Source organism: Ochlerotatus camptorhynchus, unplaced genomic scaffold, assembly GCF_037179485.1.
Source record: "Ochlerotatus camptorhynchus isolate MF236.1 unplaced genomic scaffold, CSIRO-AGI_Acam_v1.1 ptg000317l, whole genome shotgun sequence".
Lineage (NCBI taxonomy): Eukaryota > Metazoa > Arthropoda > Insecta > Diptera > Culicidae > Ochlerotatus > Ochlerotatus camptorhynchus.
Window position 1 is genome coordinate 793,261 of NW_027040805.1, and position 26,115 is coordinate 819,375.

The following is a 26,115-nucleotide window of genomic DNA, read 5'->3' on the forward strand; positions in this document are numbered from 1 at the left end:
CAGACATCATTTTTCTATCTCGACTTTAAAAAAATGATTTTCTATCTTACTTCTAGGTGGATTTATCATAAAAAGTTATGGTCAAAAGAACGCGCTTACCATTAACACAAACCTCTTCGAAGACACGTATGTCTAAAATAATCCGTTTTCGCGTAAATAATAAAACGTATGTTTTAGCACTTTTAAAGTACTGTGCAACGCAAAACATCTTTTAAGAAGACCACAACTTGGTTGGATACAATACCAGGGCGTTATTAATTTATTCCTGCTAGATTTAAATCCTGGCTCACTGTGTATTGAACATAAATTAATAAAACACATTTATTACAAATAGGTCTATTGATTCAATTCCATTGGATTTTATTTATTGATTGAAGCTTATGGACAAGGGAGTGGCTAATATTGTAAATCTATTTTTTTAAACCTCGGATGTGACTTTATTGCATTTTTTTTTCAAATATCCAAATTAATTCAAGTTGCACTTAGCAATGTTTGGATCTACACAGTGTTGACTCTGTGAACTGTAATGGGTACCATCTGGGCAATCAAGTAGACAGGCAAATCCATTCAAGCACTTGTAGAACCGATCGCACTGCTTCTGATACGGGAGGCTAAGAGTAGTATTGAAATTCTGTGAACAGTAGCTATTCTCTACACAAGGATGAAGGTCTTGTCTTTGCCGACACGGAATACAGGGGCAAGTAGGGCAATCATCTTCAGGAGGAATCGTTGGATCACATCCGGCACGATTCGGCCACTCGCATCGGTTATGCGAAATGCTCCAGTGGAGGCCACCAGGACAATCCTTTACGCATCCATGCTGACTACTGATGCAACTGACGAATTTTGTGCAATCATTCGGATATGGTAACAATATGGGATCTCTATAGAACTCAAACAGCATGCACCTATCATCGAACGGGCACCCAACGTCCGCGGGTGGTTCATCAGGAATACCACCTCCAGCACAATCACCATTTGCTGGCCATTCACAACGACTCATGGCACTGCTCCAATGCAGCCCTGGTGGACACTGCATTTCACATGCATATCCGTGGGTACATTTAAGGAACTTTTCGCAATCATCAGGATGTGGTAGAAAAACGGGATTACATTCAAGGCAAGGGTCGATCGGACATCTGTCATCAGGCTTGCAAATGCCTGGAGGACATATTGGGCATGGAGGAGGAGTACCGGGTGGTTGGGTGGTAGGAGGTTGTGTAGTGGGTGGTTGAGTGATAGGAGGTTGTGTAGTGGGTGGTTGAGTGATAGGAGGTTGTGTAGTGGGTGGTTGAGTGATAGGAGGTTGTGTAGTGGGTGGTTGAGTGATAGGAGGTTGTGTAGTGGGTGGTTGAGTGATGGGAGGTTGTGTAGTGGGTGGTTGAGTGATGGGTGGTTGAGTGGTGGGTGGTTGAGTGATGGGTGGTTGAGTGGTGGGTGGTTGAGTGATAGGTGGTTGAGTGGTGGGTGGTTGAGTGATGGGTGGTTGAGTGGTGGGTGGTTGAGTGATGGGTGGTTGTGTGATAGGAGGTTGTGTAGTGGGTGGTTGAGTGATAGGAGGTTCCGTAGTAGGTAGTTCAGTGGCATCCTGAAATTATATAAAACATTGAAACCAAGTTACGTATTGCAACATAAAATTAAAATAGCTCAGTGATATTAGGACTTGCACATAAGACCCAGTTTAATTCATCGATCAGTGGACATTTCAATTTTCTGGGTCAGTTTTAGGTCAAGGTATATAGAATGCACAAATAGCCGTTATTCCCAAGTAAAATTGCAGGTTTTATCGCGGTTTTATAGCATTCTACAAGTCTAAATCATGGTCTACAGAACCCTCATAAAACCACAATTGTTACTTGGGTTATGGCCATTTTACCATGCCACTTCGAATTTTTGTAGCAGGAATCTTAGAAACTACAAAGATTTCGTGTACGAAATGACGATAACGTACCGTAAAACGGGAGCGAATTGATCACTTTTTGCTGATAAACCTGAATATTTTCCAACCATATGTTTGACACACTAAATACCACCCAAACATGTACTAGTACTTAGTAATGTTTTTTATGTACGAATCAAGTTTTACATAAATTGCATGGTTGGTTTTAATTTTTTGAATTAAAATTTGATTAAAATGTCAAATTTTCAATTTCGGGGTAAAGTTGGTCATGCAGGTTTTTAGGCAATGCAAATATAAAGAAGTTAGTATTTATACCTGACTTGTATTCGATGAATCCAGTGTAAACCCTTAATTAAAAGCTGTGCATACGTTTTTGCAAAATAGGTAAATATATGCTTAAATGTAGGAACATAATATAAGTTTTAAACATAACATAAAATTAAGTAAAATAAGTTATATCACCAAACATAGCACCACAATAAATGCTGATTGTGATAGTAAATTTAGGAACAGTTAAAAGTTGCATATCACATCACTTCCACAAAATTGTACATTGAAAGTGGTAGAATAGATTGTTTTGTAGGGGAGGGGGGAGGAGTTCAAAAGTACTATTTTAAACTACAAATTATCTTATAATAATATTAATCGGTCCAAAGCTACTGCTTCATCAAACGTAAACAAACGTTTAACGTATGTTTACTTTTCATGAAGCACCATCTTTGGTCCACCTCCCCTTGTGGCGTGTTTATCTACTTTCAGAAAATTCCATTTCTGCATAGTTGCATCCAAATGTACACACTAAAAAAATCTGAATTTTACTGGTGATGTAAACATCCATGCATGCAAACATTCATGCATGTAAACTTCCTTTTCACGTAAACTAGCAGCTTGCAAGAAATGTTGCAAACAAAGGTGGAAAGTTGCATACAATATATGGAATATTGCATGACATGTCTCATAAATTTACACGATTTATAATGTAAATTTGTATGATTTATGACGCTCTATTTATATGCATCATAGTAACGGAAATTTACACTACTGAGCGGTTCCACGAACAAGTGGGAAATTTTTCCAGTTTTTATTTTTTGTATTTTTTGATTTGCATGAAACCTTGCATACAAGTTTATGGGGAAGAAAAACGCCGTTTTGCATACTTGGTTCGCCATTTTGAATCTAGCCTTACTTATGAGAAGGGCCTATGAAAAATGCACATGATATCTTCAAAAAATTTTATCTCGGAAACGGTTTGTCCGATTGGTTTGGTGTCTTGGGCGAAGTTTTAGACAATTGTTGGTGTTATATGGAAAAAATATGCACGGTAAAAAAAAAGTTTGGTATTTGTGTTTTGAACTAAAATATAAATTTTCCCTTTAAAGTGACATGTCAATAATTTTTTTATTATCCTTATGTTATAGCTGACTGAAAATGCTATCTAGTGTACAGTAGGTTGTTCTGGAGAAAAATAGATTACGATGAAAAAAATTGTTTTTTTAAAAAATACAATTTTCAAAAAAGCTATTAAAAAAAGTCAAAAAAGTTTGTCACCCTAATTTTATGAAAGTACATCAAATTTGCAAACAAAAAGTACTTCGGTAACATTTTTCTAAGATGCACCGTTTAGAAGATATTACTGATTTAATATTGTTTTTTTTTGATAACTTAATAAGTTTTGGCCCTTTTCGGATGTACTCCGTGTTTTTCCAGTTTCAAAAGTATTTTTTTCGGAAAGATTAGAAAATTTTGAGTTAAAATGACACTCACAGCTTAAAGATTCGAGTGAAATTTTCTGCCTTAAAAGTATTTTGAAAAACAAGTTACAAAATCCCACTATCAGGAACAATGATTTCTTCAAATGATTTTTGGTGCGTTGTGCTGAAAACGTGCTAACAAGTATTAGATACAGGTAATCAGATACCAGTTAGCTGTACTACGTACAGTTGGTGATTGTAAACATGGTCTTTGTTGGAACTAGTCCACCATGGCCATGCTGGCCATAACGAGGCTAGCTCCGTCGTTGACCGTTCCTTAATAATAAATAAAAAGAACGCAGTAGTCACCTTCCATCAAACTAGAGGGCTGCCGACTGATACCTCAATCAACAACCGCCGCACTCTTTATTCATTCCAGGTATATACAATTTACAATCTTCTTCAATAACAATATACCTACGCCAGCAAATCTACCTCGCTCCAACTCTCCAAACTTCGTACCTGAAGGTTCGACGATACCTGAGCGTTCAACTCTACCTATCTTCCAACAGTCTTTACCCAGCATTCTATGATTTCTACGAGCTGTATAATAATGTCTGACTCGGTTCTGAATTCATCCACTATCTACTAGGGAAAACCAAACAGTAAATGCAGAAAGGTTGCTAGTAGCATAGTGATTATAGTAATTTCAGCTCATAATCCTGTGTTTTTGAACGAGATCCAGTGTTGTTTGATAACATAATAATTGTAAAGGAAAGTGTAACACGTTTTGGTGCAAATGTAAGTTTTAAATACACATTTTAATTATATGTTTTGTGATATTTTCGTACAAAACTAACAATTGGAAAATATTTTCTATGTTACAGATTACAAAATGAGTAAAATAAGATGTATTCGCCCATTCAAAGACATTCAGTGTTCGAAAGAGCTGCGATATCTCACGGATGGTATCATCCAAAAACTAAAATCAATTGGATTTTCCAAGGTATCCACACTGAACACCAAGGATTTTCGTGTTTGTTCGTCTTGCCGTCTACATTTTGATTCAAGAGCTCACCTCACCCAAAACGAGGAACAAAGCGTAGCCGGCGGCTCAAGGATGCCAACTGTTCAGACCATACCTGATGTACCTGATTCGCAAAGCTATGAAAGTTTGGTCACGATACCATCAGAGTCAACGCTAAGCACAATTAAATCAAATGAAGACTTCACGATGCCTGTAGACGTCGAAATATTCAACCGAGGAATAGCAGCTATTCGTGTTTCGCCTATAGATTTAGGTAAGGTTAAAAATGTTCACTATCCTGAAAAAAGTGCGCTGAAATCGTCGAAGGTGTACGAAGAAATCTTTTTAAATTAGACGCTAAAACAGAAAAAGCAAACGAGTTTGATGAAGTCATAGAAAATATGAAAATTAAATTTTTAAATTCAGCCACAAGGCAAGAAAAACTATCAATTTTATCATTGTTGCCAAAATCATGGTCAGTACAAAAAATTGTAGACGAATTTAAAACCAGTAGAAATATGGCATCAGATGCAAGAAAGGAAAGAGATAATGTATTTGATTCATCTCAAGGTTCAAGCTCTGGAAAAGTTGTGTAAACAATAATTTTATATAAATACAGGAATAAAAATAAACTGATGATATCCAACATATCATGTTATTTTTTATTGCGCACAATCACCATCCCTGAAAAATAAGCTTAATTCGCTCTTTTGAATCTTGCTAATTGAGGAGCTTACATTTGCAGTTCTCAAAAAGGTGTATCTCGAAATCGAGTTGTCTCATCGGTTTGATGTCTGTGGCGATGTTCGGCAATAGAGAGAAAATATGCACAGTATAAACACATCCAGTTTAAATGGATTAAACTGTTAGGCGATATGCAAGAGTTGAATGCACATTTTCAGCACAACGCACTAAAAATCACTTGAAGAAATCATTGTTCCTGATAGTGGGATTTTGTAACTTGTTTTTCAAAATACTTTTAAGGCAGAGAATTTCACTCGAATCTTTAAGCTGTCAGTTTCATTTTAACTCAAAATTTTCCAATCTTTCCGAAAAAAATACTTTTGAAACTGGAAAAACACGGAGTACATTCGAAAAGGGCCAAAACTTATTAAGTTATCAAAAATAACAATATTAAATCAGTAAGAAGATATTACGGTGCATCTTAGAAAAATGTTACCGAAGTACTTTTTGTTTGCAAATTTGATGTACTTTCATAAAATTAGGGTGACAAACTTTTTTGACCTTTCTTAATAGCTTTTTTGAAAATTGCATTTTTTTAAAAAACAATTTTTTTCAAAGTAACCTATTTTTCTCCAGAACAACCTACTATGCACTATATAGCATTTTCAGTCAGCTATAACATAAGGATAATAAAAAAAATATTGACATGTCACTTTAAAGGGAAAATTTATATTTTAGTTCAAAACACAAATACCAAACTTTTTTTTTACCGTGCATATTTTTTCCATATAACACCAACAATTGTCTAAAACTTCGCCCAAGACACCAAACCAATCGGACAAACCGTTTCCGAGATACAATTTTTTGAAGATATCATGTGCATTTTTCATAGGCCCTTCTCATAAGTAAGGCTAGATTCAAAATGGCGAACCAAGTATGCAAAACGGCGTTTTTCTTCCCCAAAAACTTGTATGCAAGGTTTCATGCAAATCAAAAAAGATGAAAATTACTCGTTGCTTTAATGATATGGAACCGCTCTACTGTTTTTTAGCTGTGTAGGCAATAGATTAAAACACAGTTAGAAAACCATTATTTTCTCAATATTGAAAACAGGTCACCGTATTTTTTTTAAAATAATTCATATTCATTGACTCGGCGCAACCCTATGACCGTTTGTTTGAACGCTGATATTGAATGCTATTAAAGGTGAGCCAAATAAAATGAAAATGTATGCAATGACATCAACATTTTTGTTATGACAAACTCGTCAAAGCAATCGATGGAGTTCCATCATAAAATGCTATTAAAAACTAAACGACAACTAAAATCGCAGCTCATAAACATAAACATCATTTGCGAGTATTTCGAGGTAGATCAAAGATCTTCAGAGCATCCATTAGATAATTGCGGGAACTTTCCAGAAGTTCCAAGAATATCAGGAATGATTAAAAAAATTCTGGAAATGTTCCATAAATATCAGGAAAACTGTTCGAACGTAAGAAAAGTTCCGAGAACTTATTGAAAATTTAAGGAACTTCAGGTAAGTTTAGAGATTTTAAAGAAAGCTCCATGAGCTTCAGAAGTATCGCAAACTTCAGGCAAGTTGCGGGAACTCTTGAGCTGTTCCAATTACTTCAAGTAATCACCAAAAACTTCAGAAATGTGCGGGGAATGCTGAAAAACTTTACATGTTGTTTCGGCTTGTAAGTCTGGTAGATTACAGTTTTATCATCGTTAACGTTTCGATCCAGGGCTTGTTATATTCATCAGGACTAGTTTAAGATTTTTGCACTGATCGAACGACGGAAAATAAATAAATGAAAAATAAGTGAGTAGCCGGCTCTAAATTTATAGTGTCAGCACTGTTCAAGCGTCATTTTATCGAAACTGTTGGCTCGCTCACGCAAACTATCACCCCGATTAGGTAGGGGAAAATTTCACAGTGATGTTAGTTAACGTGGGTGACTTAGCAGTTATGATAAATTTACGTTTCAATCCTTTGTTTACATAAGTAGTTACGCTGATTTGACTATTTGTTCGAGAGCTAACCTTTTGAGATCGTCGCGGTGAAATTACCATTTGTCCATTCAAGTCTGATTAACTCTATCCAATCTCGATAACCAGGGTTGCCAGGATTTTCTTTTTATATCAGGAAACTTATTTAAAAAAAAAATGGGATCACTCAGGATTACGATCAGAAACCAGGTGTTTTACGAAATGTCTTCAAATGGATCCTAAAAATGTCGTTATATGGCTGAATTATTTAAAATCAGGATAAATCATTCTATTAAAAACAGGGTAAATTTCGTATTTCTCATTTTATTCACTTTGTTAATATCTACAACAGTAAGTACTTTAAGACAAAACGATACAGTCAACTCTCCCTAACTAGAATTTCTCTTTAACTCGATGACAATCTAGCTTATTTTGACCACTTTCTCGATACAATTTTCCAAAAAAACAAAATCTGGAACTCGAACCTTCAATATCGAGTTAGTTTTGTATAATTTCTGATAGATGTAGCTACAAACAACCGTAGTGACAAATTGTCACTGCCTTCCATTCATTTTGGCTAAAAAATGTTTTATGAAATTATGGAATAATAAGATATTATGATAATATTTTGTTTGTGTAAGCAACAAGAAAAGATTGTGAAGTTTGTGTTTGGCGCATAATACCTGCCAATTTTGCTACATGAGAGTCACAATATGCGATTTTGTCATTTATCTTATCCGCTCTTTGCTCTTCGCGAAGAGGCGATCAGAAAATCGCTCATTGTAACTCTGTCGAAGCTAAATTTGCAGGTTTTATGTGTCAAACACAAACTTTATAATCTTGTCTTGCCATTATAATATCTTATTATTCCATAGTTTAATAAAACATTTCTTTAGCAAATATGAATGGAAGGAGACAATAATGTTATAAAATAATTGCTTAAGCTTGACTAAGTGTTATATTTCGTGCGCAGCCTTCGGTTAATATTGTTTATCGTTCTCCGATGCGCGTATGGAATTACTATCATAATAATCACTAGCATCAAAGTATCTAAAACATTCCAATGTCATCCATAGGACTGGCATCGCTGTTTATACCAAATCAAAAAGATAATTAATATCGATCTACTTAATTCAAGCTGATGTATCAGATACAGTATTGCCAACCAGTGGAAACTAACGATTTTAATTTCGCTCACGCTTGACTAGCCATTTGATCCCAAGTACATCGATTAACGAACTCCATTCTAGTCGAAATTCTTATACTACACTATGTTTGTTTTGATTCGTTATGAAAGTTTGACAGATGAAATGAGGGGTTCGAGGATTTTCCTATTTTTCGAGGGGTGCATCGATTAGCTTGGGATCGAAGAGAGCATGCTTGGCATACACAGTTGTACCAACAATCAATACGAAACTAACGATTTTAAATTGGCTCTCCACTTGACTAGCCTATTGGTCCCAAGCAAATCGATTAACGTACCCCATTCTAGTCAAAATTCTAGTACTATACAATTTTTGTTTTGATTATCTATGAAAGTTTGACAGATAAAATGAGGGGTTATTGGATTTTCCTATGTTTCGAGGGGTTAATCGATTAGCTTGGGACCGAAGATAGTACCAGAGCTGGGTCAAAAAGTTGAACACATTTCTTCAGGACCTTCTGGTCGTAGATTTACCTCTATGCTACACAGCAAAAAATAAATTTTAATATTATATCCAAGCACTTCAAACATGTTGAAAATCTTATGTAATTTGTATGGCCACAAAAATAAGCAAATGTAGTAAAAGCAGCGTAAGGTCACTTCATGCACTGTATTAGAGATAATTTTGTCCTTTTTGGAAAGTAATATTAAACCATATTTTCGACACGATTGAAGTGCATCCACTTTGATGTGATATTATAATTATTTTTTGCTGTGTATTACCATAGAGGTAACTCTAAGACCAGAAGGTCCCGAAATAACGTGCTCAACTTTTTGGCTCAGCTCTGGTACTCTGTTCGGTCCCAAGCTAATCGATTCACCCCTCGAAATATAGGAAAAACCAATAACCCCTCATTTTATCTGTCAAACTTTTATAGCGAATCAAAACAAACATTGCGTAGTACTAGAATTTCGACTAGAATGGGATACGTTAACCGTTTGCTTAGGACCAATAGGCTAGTCAAGTAGTGAGCCAATTTAAAATTGTTAATTTCGTATTGATTGTTGGTATTACCTTCATGGACGTATTTAAATTTGTTCGCATATTCTGTGTAATACTATAAAACTGCAAGATTCTATGGCATATTTTCAAGATTATTCTGCATTTTTCGTAAAAGATTGAAACCTTGTGAAAAAAACGCAAGATAATTCAAGGAAATTATGCGATGCTAAAATCCGATGCTAATGATTACAATATTTGGTGTTTTTCGGCGTGTTGCATTTTGGGTGAAGTACAATATTACACAACCGATGGAATGACCAATGTACAATTGTTTCGATTTAATATTCAAGTCCTTTTTTGCTGTGTCCGTAACACACAATGATAAATAATTATCAACATGATCCACGGATGTAATGAAGTACAACTAATAATTAGCAATTTTCCCTATCTGGAATTTGAAACAGCTCGAATGAAGTGGTTGATTTATCACACTGAAAACGAAACTAGCTCACAAAGTGAGTCACTTTCACTCAGTTGTGAGCCACTTTTACTCATCCGTTTGGAGAAATTTTTAAAAGTGTATACGTTATGCAGCGCATGTGTAACCTAAGCTTTTTGAAAGTAAAAGTGACTCATTCTCTGAGTTAAATTCGCTTTCAGTGCACACGTCAAGAAAGCTACGATAGCTCGTGTATACACATTGTTACATATTGAAAGGCGAAACATCTGCAATGCAGAAAACACCTGCAATATCAACAATTATCGTTCTGCACGACCGATGAAATTAATTCTATTTTTCTTATATTCAAGCAGATTTTTACTCATTTCCTGTGCGTAGCTTCAAATGCGTAGAAGAAGAACATGACAGTTACGTTCAAGAATGAAAAGAGTGTCACGTTCAGAATGAAAAATAAAGGTTCAACGTATATTTTTCTTTATAACTATTATAAAAAAAAAAAAAAACATTCTTGCTCGTGAGATTGTATCTAAAATAAATAAATTAAAGGGTGTTATTCAAGTAGCAGCTAACATCCACAACTGAAATTTTATATGCCTGCTAATCTATCTGATTTCATAGTACTTCTAAAGCACACCGTATTGCCTGTATCCCAGAGGAACATATTTTTCACTCCTAGCACCATAATTAAATTATGTACAGAAGTAAATAAACGAGCTAGTTATGATGTCATATAATGAGAATCCTGTCCAGAACATTTGAAAAATAACATAAAAATATTATTGTGCGTGTAGGAATTCAAGAAAAAAATAGCATTGATTTTCCACCAGAAAAGCTCAAAACTACCACTCACTCATCTGGTCATATGTCAAAAACTATTTGTTCAAATAGTTTGCCCTTGGAAACACATCAAGTAGAAGGGTTTTCCAAAGTGTGGTGAAAATTTTAGCCAAAAATGTTAAGCAATAAATATCTCGCCCATGGTGAAAATAGGCCATTTTTTGATATTTTGTATATCTGCCGGTAATCAGCCTGTTTACTGTAGTTTCTATGACAAAAACAAAATGTGGGTACATCTATAAGAATCTACATTACAAACCTTCAAATTGACGTTCTAAGATCACGAATAGTTTATTTGGTTGTGGAGTAATCTCTATTGAAAGATGAAATTTAAAAAAAAAATCTTGAAAATCCAGGGTTGTAGCCGAGAAGGATCTAGGCACTTCAAAGCAAAATAAAAAAAAAGGAGTTTGTTCAGAATGCCAAACTAAGCGTTTTGGCCAAGTTTTGCTCAAATCGGTGACATCGACCACAGGTGGTGACCCACTTGAGCTGGAATGACCCATATAAAGTTTATATTTTTTGTGGGCCAACTCCCATATTAGTGGGTGTAGGTGGGTGAAAGAGGTGAAAAATCCACTCTCTGAGTTTCAGCTCATTTGGTTGTAACAAAATTAGGCGTTTTTAATTTGAATATTTCTGGGTTGGACTAAAAAAAAGGAACATGCATAAATGACGTAGGATTTTATGGTGACCAGCAAAAAAACACTACATGGAGGAAGGAGTCCAAAGTTGGTGCTTCAGCAAACTAAAAAATGAACCTTCAACGTTTGTTTACGATTCATGAAGCATCAACTTTGGTCTTCCTATTCATTGCAGCGCATTTTTCTACATAGCTGGTCACCCTACAATGCTACGTCATTTATACATCTTCCCTAAGTGAAACATAAATAAAAAGGCATAACTTTGAATCGAAAAGATATTTAAGATTAGCTGTAATCGCACAACGATGCGCAATAATGCGCACTACTTCCAACCAGGGCATGGAAAATCATTTACATTCATTTCATGCATTCATTTACATTCATTTGCCTCTATCTTTTTTCATCAACAGCATTCCGCAAAATGTTTTAAAGAGCTTTTGTAGGTTTTGTTATTAGCTACAACTTTTGCCTTTTACTCAAATCTGTATCTTTTATGCATCACGAACTATAGTGGGCAAAACTTGTTACTGTTTTTCAATGAATAAAAAATACATTCACTGAAAAACAGTAGTGGCTTCTGTTTGCTCTGGTTCATCATGCCTAAGAGATACGGATTTGAATTTTCACAAAAGTTGTAGCTAATAACAAAACCTACAAAAGCTCTATACATTATTTGGCGGAATTCTGTTGATGTAAAAAGTTAGGAGCAAATGAATGTAAATGAATGCACGAAATGAATGTAAATGATTTTCCATGCCTGCTTCCAACACTATGTATAACGTATAGAATAAGAGTAAAATCGATTTTCGCTAGTGGGTTATTCCAGTTTTCAACTGTAGTGACAATATGTTAGTGACAAAAACCAAAAAGTATCAATCTAAAACCTTTTTCCGATTCAAATTTCTGCCTTTTTAATTTTATCGCTTATTTGGGCCAACCCTGTAATATTAAAATTAAAAGCGCCTAATTGTGTTGGAGCCAAATGAGCTGAAAAGTTCAGAGAGTGGATTTTTCACCTAAAGGCACTAAGGTCTGGGAGTTGGCCCACAGAAAATATAAACTTTTATTTTTCTGGGTCAGACTAGTGTCTCAAGGAGTTGCACAAAGTATGGTGTCAGCTTGGTAGATGTTTCCAACGACAAACCGTTTGTAAATGTTTGTTGCATTCTTAACCATCGTAGATTAAGCTGGGGTAATACGCGCCACGGAGTAATATGGCCAACAGTGTTTTTTTGTTCCCGTACTATTCACAGACTAATTAATATAAATTAGTATAAAAATTTGACATGCATTGCTGTAAGAATTTTCAAAATCCAATTAAGTGTTCGTAAGATTCTGCTTGGAAAGCTCAACACATAATTTTCCAGCACGTTTTCAAGAACTGATTGTGCTGGTATTGTTAGATGTTAAATATTTTCCTTATGTTTAATTAAAATACCGTTAGAATCGTGCATCGTGCATGTGACATGAAGCGATAGGCACTAAGGCATGTTTAAAAGATGCTATGATTAGCAAAAGATTTCATCAAATTTAGTAATCTTTACGAAGTTGATTAACTCCCATTGGTAATCTATGCTGGAATTTGTATTACTGTTGCAATACATGTATTAAGCACGTTAAATTTATAGAAAAATATTTTCAATAATTGGATCGCATTTGTATTCATCGTCTTTGGTCATTGGCCATGTAGATAATGGCGTAAAATATGCAACTATTGTGTATGTGTCAAGTTTTCAACAAGCCTGCTAATTGCCGTTTTTGCAATACAAGTCGTACATCAGGCTAATATAATGTTAAGAAGCCCATATTAACCTAATATTGCAAAAAAGGTGTTTAGCGGCAGTTACTTGGGGTTTTCCTTCTCTGGTTGACTTGCTCAATAAAATCAATTATAAAACTGGTATCGTAATTATGATCAATCATCTAAAAGAGAGAGTTCTTCTTACTGAAAAATCAAAGATGTAGCGTTATTATTTCAGAATGTGTGTCAATAGCATTTTAAATCAATTAATGCGTGATATATTCGAAACACTTATGATAAGTATAGGTTTTACGAATATTAAATTACACAATTATACTGTGTGACCAACCGGAATTTTGTTTTCTAGGACAGAAAACTCTATCCATATACGACTATATTGTGGTTGATAGATTAATTTTAATGCCTGCTAAAATGAGGTTTGTGTATTCGTATAGCAAACTCCCCTAAAAAAATTGGGAATGTATCGCAAAATTCTGTATAACACAGAAAAACTCCACAGCATTTCATCAAATAATACCCAAAGGTATCAGCTTTTTAGTCTAATTTAATAAATAATTTAATTCATTCGATATTGATTTGAAATTGTGTATGGAAATATCCCATTATCTGTAATGGATAAAAACACATGTAAACAAAATTGGGAAAGTAAATAGTAATGCAAAAGCAAGAAGCATATAGAAAAGCTATTCGTTATAATAGTTCCGCAAGACAGAACTTCAATTTAATATAAAACAAGGAAGTAAATTGGCGCTTAAAATTCATGGTTTAAATTTTCAATCCTTTTCACTAAATGGTTTGGATTCCGAATAAATCTTTGTAACATACTTACGGAAAAAGGATATTCAATACTTACTGGTGTTGTTGGTATTGGAGTCGACGGCGTCACTTCGCATCCCCATGAAATATCACACTCTCCTATTTCTGGATTAAATTCCAATCCTTCAGGACATTCGATCGTACATGCTTGACCACTAAAACATTTCTTATATGCATCACATCTTTCGGGGTGAGGGAACCGAATAGGATTATCAGGATCGTCAATCGGTGGGCAGAGTTCACTGGGTACACAGTTGTACTCGGGACAATCAGGTATTACGACATCGTCACATTCAGATCGATATCGTTCGACACAGCGCCCGAGGAAGGTGCTCCAGTATAAGCCAGGCGCGCAGTATTCGAAGCAAGCGCACCCCGCTCTGCAGCGAAGGAATGCATCACATCTGCTAGGGTGTGGAAGTACAGTTGAGTGCAGGTCTGGATAGCAATCAATAGGACAGCGATTATCTGGAATACAATTTGCTGGGCAGCTTCCATCCCCTGGTGGTATAATTGGTCCTGGAGTATCTTGCCCCACACAATCAACGAACTGCGGCCAATTGCATACTAGTCGTTTCGGACAGAAGTGTAAGTTTGCTGGACACTCGAACAGAATTGGACCAGAAGGAGAACAGTGGTAGAACATGTTACAATAGTCTGGATGCGACAGCTTGGCTCCCAATGGATGCTCGTTACAAGTTGCAATCGTTACAAGAGTTCCTGGTGCAGACTCAAACATTCTTTGTTCTGCAAAGAATTTTTCGTCGACCTCATGATCTACCACGCATTCTGCGTACATTGAAAAATCGCACACCAGTGTTTCTGGATTGAAATAACTTCGTTCTGGACACTGGAAAACTATTGTATTAGATTCTCCACATTCGACAAACTTCCGACAGTCGGACCAATGTTTTCGAATAGTAGCATTTCCGCAAATTCCAGCAGCATTAACCAAGTTTTGCAAACATATTGTTAAGGCAATGGCACCCCACACCTTATGTATTAACATGTCTTCTTCCGCTTCCTATCTATCCGATTGTATCTCGCGTTTCTATCAATCGTATGCTCTTGGTCTCACTTATTCAATTGACCGCCAGTTTTTCTACTACTGTTGACGGTGGGGGACAATTGCTTTTATAGAAAATTAAAAGTGATTGCCTAGAAATGTTGTGATAAAGGAAAAGATATAATTAAAAATTGTAGACTGTCAAAACCCTCTTGACATGTGCAGTTTTTAATTACGTCACATTTATTCTATCATCACATAATAAATAATGCTGACTCACAAAGTCATACCATTCCATCCACATTTTAAATAGGATTTTGTTTAGTATCCTGCTAAATAAAGTGTGATATACTGCACAATTAGAATGCCATGCAATTTTCATACACTGACATGCAGTACAAGTAGATATGACAGAAATCTTGTCCATATGTCATCAGAAATTGATAACCGAGCAACTAATCGGACTCGTTCCGGAATGAAATCAGATTTCTTGATCTTTGTTTTTTTTTCTGGAACAAACGTACAGTTCAAGATTCACAAGACCACTTTAACTTTTCTCGTACCCTTAGGTGTTTCGAAAGGCTTTGGAGTACATGGGTCCACGCCAAATGACGAATCGACCTTCTCCGATTTGTATGAAACATTGCATAATTGTTTGTTATGGGAATGTTCTAGGATTTTTATTGTTTTTGGAGTGTCCAACTTGGTAATTACACAAATGTGAATTTTTTCGTATACTTTTTCATACAAATATGGTTATACATATCGATTCGAGAACAGACGTTCGATCCGAGGCCGAGGGTCAAATACCAATTGACTACGAGATCGAACATGTCTGTGTGTGTATATGTGTGTGTGACGAAACAATTTCTATGTAATGTGTCTCGTTAACCACTGAACCGAAATCCACAAAAGGTTTCATGGTCCCATAGTTTTTTTTATGGAATCAGTCAAATAGTTTCGTAAATACGAACGGAACATGATCCAAAATACACTAGTGGAAATAAATATAAAGACACATAAAAAAGCATGGCGCCTACCAAATATAAGAATCAGAGGAATTCTAAACCATGTATTTTTGGAAGCCACATTATCATGCTACAATATCACCCATAGAAATAACCAATTGCATCATGTACTCAGGGGAAATAAATGGAAATGTGATTTTCTCCTTCAGAAATAAATATAAGGACGCCATACAAAAATGTATGGGAAATGGGTCATTTTCGAAACATTACTAAGCATGTCAACAATTCTTGTAGCACCAAAATAACCAAAGAGTTAGTTGAAGTAATAATTAAACTTAATTTCTGAAACGTTTTAAGCAGATCCAATCGCTAGAAGTTATCGAAAATTACAAAAAATCATTGGTTGATCAGCGATGATTAATTAGGTGATACATACATTTAGGCGTTTTCCGAGTTAGAATGTGTCTTGAGATGTTCAAACAAATTAATAGGAAGATGACCTGTGTTTATTTAGTTACACTAAAACTGATATCTAGTAAAAGTGAGGAGGTGACGGGCCTACGCGCTCTTCCCATCTTCCTATTAATTCTAATTCTAACTCGGAAAACGCCTAAATGTATGTAGCTCCTAATTGATCATCGCTGATCAACCAATGATTTTTGTGATTTTCGAGAACTTCTAGCGATTGGATCTGCTTAGAATGTTTCAGAAATTAAGTTTAATTATTATTTTAACTAACTCTTTGGTTATTTTTGGTGCTACAAGAATTGTTGACATGCTTAGTAATGTTTCGAAAATGACCAATTTCCCATACATTTTTGTATGGCGTCCTTATATTTATTTCCGAAGGAGAAAACCACATTTCCATTTATTTCCCCTGCGTACATGATGCAATTGGTTATTTCTATGGGTGATATTGTAGCATGATAATGTGGCTTCCAAAAATACATGGTTTAGAATTCCTCTGATTCTTATATTTGGTAGGCGCCATGCTTTTTTATGTGTCTTTATATTTATTTCCGGGAGTGTACACCGATTTACGGAACTAAGTCGTCTTTCTCGGCTATGACTGAACCGAATTGGACGCAACAACGACCAAATGGAAAATATAGAATATTATTGGAATCCATCAACTGGTTCCGGAGGTATGGCCGGAACATGCTTTGGTGAATACGGATCGTGAATCAATAATCGGCCTTAATCGTTTTAAACCCATCATGTGTCACCTCAAATAACATGAATATGCAAAAAGAAGATCAATGAAGGTCATATTGAGCCTTCAGGACCAAATTGGCCACATGCGAACATGTTCCGTGTACCCCAGAGCAGGGTTGCTTCCAGTCATTTGTTATAAAAAATATTTTTCGGAATTATGAAATCATTAGAACCGAAAATAATAATTAGTACTAGTAAGTTACACGAAAAGCTTGTAAGCAAGGTATTTGAAAGATAAAACATGTCATTATTAATTTCAGTACGAACGCTCACGAGTCATAAATTCGCTGATTGTGACGAAATTGCGAAAGCGAAATTGACAGGTTTTATGAATCAAATACACACTTTACAACCTCTTGTTGTATCTGACAAGTACAACATATCATTATAGAATCTAATCGCGGATCTATTTGCTTTTTGCTTAAGGAAGTGTTACTACTACCTGAAGCTACAACAAATTTAAACAGCACTTTTCAGTGCGCAACCTGTAAAATTTCTACCTTGTTCAACTCTTATTCCTCTTCGATCCTTGTTTTGACCCTACCCGAGGTAATCCTTCTTGGATATCGATTTGGAAAATTCCTCTTCGATCCTTCAGATTCTTATAGTAATCTGCTTGGAAGTCGATTTGGATAAAAAATTTACTGTCGCCATGGCGGCTAAACGCAAAAGAAAGGGGCAAACTCTTGACCCCCCTTCTGAAGAAATTAATTTGAGTAATCAATTTGATTTGCTCACGGATGATGAGAATGATCCATCATCCAGGAAAAAATCTAGTAAACTTTCCCGGCTTAATGCCAAGAAGGAAAAGATTCCTCCTATTGTGATAGCCACCTCCGATTTCCATGCTCTTCGCATGGAACTTTTGAACTTCGTGAAGGTTAAGTTTTCACTACAAATTGGACGTCAGTGTGAATGCCGTGTATTGGCTGAAACCTTGGACGGATTTAAATGTCTTCTCAAGTATCTTACTGAGAAGCAGCACAATTTTTTTACTTACGACACCAAAACTGAACGTGTGTTCAAGGTTGTCATGAAAGGACTGCCCAGTGGTGAATCCCTGGATCAGATCAAAGATGAACTGGCAAAATTACTTGGAGTTGTGTCACTCCAAGTAATCAAAATGAAAATGAAATCCCGTCCTGGCGATTCGCGCAACGGCTTTCTAATGATTTTTATTTAGTTCACTTCAAGTCTAGTGAACTAAACAACCTTAAGGCCTTAGAAAAAACTAGCCTTATGCTCCATGTTCGAGTGAAGTGGGAACACTTCAGGAAGACTGGAGGAAATTTCCAAAACCTCATCCAGTGCCGTAAGTGCCAGGGATGGGGTCATGGAACTAAAAATTGCTACATGCCAGCTAAATGTATGAATTGTGGTGATTCCTCTTACGCAAAGACGACTGTCCTGTGAAGGAAGATCCTAAGAAATTTAAATGTTCAAATTGTGGTGAAAACCACAAATCCAATTTTTTGGAATGTAAAACTCGCAAAGTGATCCTACAATCTCGTTCGCTGCACAAATGCCTCTGCTGTTAACAACGGTCAGCGAGGAACAAATTCTACATTCGTACTCGTAGGTACAAATATCACCCCTGCTTCATATTCTTCATCTATACCTACTCCCCTCGCTGCTAACAATGTTCAGCGAGTAAGTGGAGCTACCTATGCTGCTAGTACAATGGATAGAAATCAAAATACTAACCAACGGAAATTTTGACAATTTTGACTTAGGAAGCATTACTGCCCCTAAAATGGAATTTTTACAGAATTCATTAATTGATATGATTTCTGATATGCTTAAATCTAACTCCATGTTTGATGCTATTCAAACTGGAGTAAAATTTGTCATGACTTTGAAATTCAGTAATGGATTTTGAATCATTAAATATTTTAAATTGGAATGCTCGATCTCTTAAAGATAATGAAGACGAGCTATTCAACTTTTTGAGAGTTCATAACGTGCATATTGCCATTATAACTGAAACGTTCCTTAAACCTGACCATAAGGTCAAGAAGGACTCAAATTATTTAATTTATAGAAATGATCGTCTTGATGGACCCTCTGGTGGCGTTGCCATCATTTTTCATAGACCAATCAAACATAAAATTCTTTCTTCATTTGAAACCAAAGTTTTTGAAACTTTGGGAGTTTCTGTTGAAACTAAATTTGGACAACTTACGTTCATAGCTGCCTATTTGCCATTCCAATGTGTAGGCCAGCAAAAGAATTTTCTCAAGGGTGACCTTCAGAAACTTACTCGTCATAGGTCTAAATGCAAAACACCGCTCATGGAATAATGCTCAAAGCAATTCCAATGGTAATATTCTGTTTGATGATTGTTCTGTAGGTTATTACACTATTCAATATCCAAACAGCCCAACATGCTATTCTTCAGTAAGAAATCCCTCATATCGAACATTTATGGAATATAACTTCGATCCAAACATTCCTTTGCAAACCAAAGATGAAATTAATTATGCTCTTGAATCTCTGACTTCTTCTATAGATGAAGCAAGAGCTGCCTCAATACCAAAATGCGAGGTTAAATTCGATTCAATTATAATAGACGACGATCTTCAGCTATTGATCCGTCTTAAAAATGTCCGTGGGAGACAATATCAAAGAACACGCGATCCTGCCATGAAAGTTATCTGGCGGGATTAACAAAAACAAATTAAAAAGCGATTCTCTGTCCTGAGGAACAACACTTTTGAAAATAATGTTTCTAAATTAGACCCGAGTTCCAAACCCTTTTGGAAACTCACAAAATTTTTGAAAAAACCTCAAAAGCCTATTCCAACGCTTAAAGAAGGTGGTAAAATTTTGATCACAAATTTGAAAAAAGCTCAGAAACTTGCTAAGCAATTCAAGAGTTCCCATAATTTCAGTTTGGCTCTTACTAGTCCTATTGAGAATCAGGTTGCTCGGGATTATCTGAATATTTTCTCTCGGGAAAATATTTTTGATGATTCCTGGGGGACTGATTTGGACGAATTAAGGTCTATAACTAAAAAGTTTCATAATATGAAAGCTCCAGGTGATGATGGAATTTTCTATATCCTCATCAAAAAAACTCCCAGAGAGTACCTTGTCTTTCTTGGTAAAATTATTTAACAGATGTTTTCATTTGGCATACTTTGCTGATAAATGGAAAAATGCAAAAGTTGTTCCAATTTTGAAGCCGGATAAAAATCCAACTGAAGCTTCTAGATATCGTCCAAAAAGTTTACTTTCTTCAATAAGTAAACTTTTTGAAAAGATAATTTTGAATAGAATGATGCTTCACATCAAAACGAACTCAATTTTTTGCAGATGAGCAGTTTGGATTTCGCCATGGGCATTCCACTACTCATCAACTCTTAAGAGTTACCAATTTAATTCGTTCAAACAAATCTGAAGGCTGCTCAACTGGAGTTGCTCATCTAGACATAGAAAAGCATTCGACAGTGTTTGGCATGAAGGTTTGATTGCTAAATTGAAAAAGTTTAATTTTCCACTTTTTATTATGAAATTAGTTCAAAATTATTTAACTGACAGAACTCTGCAGGTAAATTATCAAAATTCCAAATCTAATCGACTACCTGTTAGAGCAGGCGTTCTCAGGGTAGCATTCTAGGGCCTATATTGTAAAACATTTTCACTTCGGACCTCCCTGATTTACTTCAGGGTTGCCACAAATCTTTGTTTGCCGATGACACAGGCATTTCCGCTAAAGGAAGAAGTCTTCGTGTTATTTGCAGCAGACTGCAGAAAAGTTTAGATATTTTCTCTTCTTATTTACAAAAATGGAAGATTTCTCCCAACGCTTCCAAAACTCAACTTATAATATTTCCACATAAGCCTAGAGCTTCGTTTTTGAAACCTAGTAGTAGTCACATAGTCACTATGAGCGGAGTTCCAATTTCCTGGTCATACCAAGTGAAATATCTTGGATTAATACTTGACCAAAAATTAACTTTTAAAGATCACATTGAGGGCATTCAAGCCAAATGTAACAAATATATAAAATGTTTGTATCTTCTTATAAACAGGAAATCCAAACTTTGCCTGACGAATAAACTTCTAATATTTAAACAAGTTTTTAGTTTTTATTTCTATTATTTTTTAGTTGGGTTTTAATTTCTTCTTTTAACATAGTGATGCTAATGACTTCACAGTACTAGACTGGCCCACATTTATATGGGGGAAATTTTTTATCATTTTTTTCAACGGACCAACCCTCAGATTTGTGCCATTAGGTGAGAAAACCACTCTCTGAAAATTTCAGCTCGTTTGGATGTGACAAGAGCTGGCGCTTTTGATTTAAAATTGATATGGGGATATTGGTTGAAATGTATTGAGAAATAACATTTCTTCGCTCTTTCGTGCAGGATAGACATTTTTTCATGTATTTTAACCAAATTCCCCATACAAAATTCAAGCTAAAAGCGCCAGCTCATCTTAAAACCAAATGTGCTGAAACTTTCAGATAATGGTTTTATCACCCAAAGGCACATACTAGAGGTTGGCCCGTGGAAAATTAGAACTTTTTGTGGGCCAGTCTACTTCACAGTGTAGATTATACTGTCGCATCATTCGATTGAAGGGGCCATTTTTTGCGTAATTTGTTCTGTGTGATTTTTCTGAGAATTATTTTCGTGTTCTTAGATGCCGACAGGGTGTGTTGAAGTTTAATTGTGAAAGATGATTCTATTCGATGTGAAATAACGTCATTGATGAAGAAAAAAAGCAAATTCGCGGCGTTCTTTGCGTGTTTGTAAGTTGATGAGCATGCAGCGTGCTTCATTAGATGGAAGAGGAAATGCGGTCCAAGTCAAATTGCGAAGGGCATATAAAAGGAAATGTTTTTGGACTGATTCTATGCGTTCCTCGTGTATGGTAATGTACGGATTCCATACAAGGTTACAGTATTTCAGAATAGGTTTTACGTATGTAATATATAATAATATATTGGTGTATGGGTCTTGAAAATTAAAGCAGAACCTCTTAATGAAGCCCAACATACTATTTGCTTTCGTTATGATTGTATTACAATGTTCTATAAAACTGAGTTTGGAGTCTTGGATCACACCTAGGTCCCTTACAATTGTACATTTTTCTACTTTTTGGCTTCCTAAAAATATTTCAAAAAGAGGTGTTTCTATTTTTCTGCTAAATACAATTGCGTTGCATTTTTTTACATTGAGTTGGAGTAGACTTTTACGACACCAAGTGTTGAATAAGTTTTTTTTTTCCTTTGATTTGTTTTTTCCGTGGATCTTGTTTTCCGTTGTTTTCCACACCTGGACCCTACCTATCGACCCATCAACTCATGAACCGGGGACCAACGGCTTTACTTCCCATCCGAAGGAAGGCGTGATCAGAGATGTTATGCCTCAGAACATCCCGGCGGCGCCGACTGGGATTGAACCCAGGCCTGCTGGGGTGAGAGGTAATCACGCTTACCACTACACCACCGGCGCCGTTAAGTGTTGAATAAGTTGATTTCATTCTGGAATTCTTCTGTGTCGCTAGAATTACTTATTTCCATGAAGAGCTTCATGTCGTCTGCATATATAAGAACTTTTATTTTTTTAAGCATGTAGGAAATGTCGTTTACGTTCAAAATAAAAAGATATTGGGCCTAAATGAGAACCCTGGGCACCCCAGAGGTGACCGAAATAGGTTCTGAAAATTTATTCTGAAAACGAACTATTTGTCTGCGTTTTATTAAGTATGATTGGAGCCAATTCAGAAGTCTAGATACCATTCCTATTTTTTGCAATTTAAAGAGTAACAATGGTATGTCGATTCGGTCAAATGCTTTACTGAAGTCAGTATAAAGAGCTTCCACGTGCTTGCCATTGTTCATTGCTCATTTTTAACGCAAGAATACAAATTCAAGAAGATTAGATGTAGCTGAACGACCTTTGAAAAAGCCGTGCTGTTTTTTGTAATTTGATTTTTTACTTGCTGAAAATTTTTGTCGCTTACGATTGATTTAAAAAGTTTTGCAAGAGATAATGGCAATTCCACGATAATTACGGATGCCAGATTTTTGGCCTGATTTAAAAATTGGTACCAAATGAGACGATTTCCAAATTCCAGGGAATTTCCCATTTTTCAGAGACATAGGTTTTTCGATCTAATTTCCGTCCTACTAAGCACAACCCGCACTTTACCTCTCTTTTCTGAGCGAATTTTAAAAAAAAAATTGAATATTTCTGTCAAAAATGACTTCTAAATTTATTCACCTTTCCGTTTATACCGTTGAATTTGATAAAGGGTCACAAATTGTTGAGATATTGTTTAAAATCTAATACTGCGTCTTGATTCTAAATTCGTTCTACGAGTTTCAATTCCGTCCAAACGCATTGAAACGCCATTAGATTTTCTTCGTTCTACGGATAAACGTAGAAAAAGGGGATTAGCTAGGAGCGCTTCTTTTGTTTTGAGAACAATGAGCGTAAATATTCATACAATGCGCTCTAACAGGATTTATGTTGTAGCTAATGAACTAACGCATCGGAACAAACCTATTATTGATTTGTGCACGGTGAAATCATTGTTATTATTTATCTTTTCTGATCGATAGAACGGAAATGGACGATTACGACGAAGTAGCGCTCTACCCTATTAAAAAGGCGTTGAGTGAGGTGAGTTGGGGTGAGTTGTTCTTAAAGATTCTTCAAGAATACAAGTGCGATTCCGTCAGGTTCTGGTCCTTTAGATGCATCCAAATTTTGACGAAGGACTATATCTTTCATTTCTATACTGGGGGTACACTTTGTGAAACCCGAAAAAGGAACATGTAACAAATTATGAAAGATTTTGAACATTAATAACTCAGCTGCTTCTGGACCAACTTCAATAATTTTATCACCAATCGATCAAAAATCTTCCGACGCATTTATAACATTGCTTCCGCATGATGATTAACGTGAAAGTATTAAAAAAGTGGTAATGTCAAGCATTGTCCAATGTACAAATAAAAAGTTATAATTTTATCACTGTTTTCATGAAATAAACTTTCTTCCCAAACCCAGTCCTCATAACCGAGTACCACTTGGTTGCACATCATTCTGCTTTAACCTGAAAAGATATAAAAGAGCGCTGCTGTATGGCATTAGCTCATGTTCGCTTCGGACGGCGTGGTGAGCAGCAATAGCAGCAGTAGGAAGGTGGTGGCTAGTCCACTCCTTCACACCCAACAAGCAACAATTGACTGGTCTTGACAAAGGAGGAAAAGGTCTGGTAAAGGAGGTGCCAAGCGTCATCGCAAAATTCTTCAAGATAACCGCCATCGGTCGTCTGGCTCGCCGTGGTGGTGTCAAACGTATCTCCGGTCTGATCTACGAGGTGTGCTGAAGGTGTTCCTGGAAAATGAGGTCCGTGGTGCTGTCACCTACACTAAACACGCCAATCGTAAGTGGCCATGGATGTCCTCTACAATAAAACGGCTCTTTCAGGGCCATACGTCCTACGTCAAGCTACCGTTCGTTCCCCTAGGCACAGACCCTTCTACCTTTTTTATGATAGTAAAGTGATCTTTGAAAAAAAAAGTATTAGCGAAGATTGACTAAACTAGCAATTGAAAAAATAGGTCCAACCATCATCAGTTTTTCGATAGGTCCAACCAAAATCAATTACCCTATATTGTTTTTTTTTTAAGCACGGGCCAAGAAATGGGGTGTTCTTATTTCATCCGCGTTTCTAGTATAATATTTATGAAAATCACTTCCCCTTTCAATTTGATCACACAAATATCGAGGCAGCAATCCGTTAACTACTTCAAAAATGAACACCATAGTCAAATATACAATGCTTTGCCTCATCGAGAACCATTTTAAAGCGTCTAGCATCAAAGTTGAGGAAGTGAGTCTATTACATCTCAAAATCAATCGCATTTTTTTTAGTCTGTAATCGCTGTAATCTCGATATTTGTGTTGCTCTAGTCTGCTGCCGCCTCAGTGTAGAAGGTATATCGTGTCGCTTTTGTTCGCCTTCAAATGCAGTCAGTAACCATCGCAGGCTCAAAAAAATCTTATTCCTTCGGAGTTGGTTGGAAATGCTAACATGAAGCTTTAGTGTGATGATTTATTAGCTAGAGAATGATCTTTAGAAGAGGGTAGGTGGATAGTTCCGTTAGAGTACGGCAGTATGAAAATTGAATAGAAGTTGAAAATGAGCGAAGGGCCATTAATGCGACAGTTTTTCAAGATAGACGCACATTTTTGCCTAACCCGTACGATGTATGCGGGGACTTGAAGTATGTCTCCAGTCCACAGGCAAAAATGTGCGTCCCTTTTATTTTTTTTTTTTTTTTTTTTTTTTTTTAACTCTTTATTTGTTCCAAATTCAAAATAAATTACATTTCATTTTAACCTAGGTGCTCCAGTTACTGCAGTAACGTACCAGCCTTAATTGTTATGATATATATCTAAGTGTTTTTACATTGTTCATGTCTTGGCAATTAAGTATTTTAAACAGGTTTTTTAACCTGCATGTCAGTATAACAATTGATATCTTAAAACTAAAAACTAAAACTAAATCTTATCTAAGTATAAAGGGAATTAATCGTTGCAATTGAGGATTGCAACGATTTTTGCCTGAAATTATTAATTATTTTGTTGGACATTTGTGCTAAAGTCTCAACATTCGAAATTCTATGTACTTCGGTTGTACTGTACCAGGGAGGCAACTTCAAAATCATTTTCAGAATTTTGTTCTGAATCCTTTGAAGTGCTTTTTTCCTGGTAGTGCAGCAACTAGACCATATTGGCACAGCGTAAAGCATGGCCGGTCTAAAAACTTGTTTAAATATTAGAAGTTTATTCGTCAGGCAAAGTTTGGATTTCCTGTTTATGAGAGGATACAAACATTTTATATATTTGTTACATTTGGCTTGAATGCCCTCAATGTGATCTTTAAAAGTTAATTTTTGGTCAAGTATTATTCCAAGATATTTCACTTGGTTTGAC

The 26,115-nt window shown here is 35.9% G+C and overlaps 1 protein-coding gene across 1 annotated transcript; it reads right to left on the minus strand.

Annotated features, from left to right (window-relative positions):
- Positions 1 to 466: 466 nt before the first annotated feature.
- Positions 467 to 15,081, minus strand: LOC135707750 (uncharacterized). Its single transcript, XM_065229631.1, has 2 exons — positions 14,001 to 15,081; positions 467 to 1,588 (listed from the first exon to the last, which is right to left on the minus strand). The coding sequence occupies exons 1-2, from the start codon at positions 14,970 to 14,972 to the stop codon at positions 467 to 469; spliced, it is 2,094 nt and encodes a 697-aa protein (XP_065085703.1). The 5' UTR covers positions 14,973 to 15,081.
- Positions 15,082 to 26,115: the final 11,034 nt, after the last annotated feature.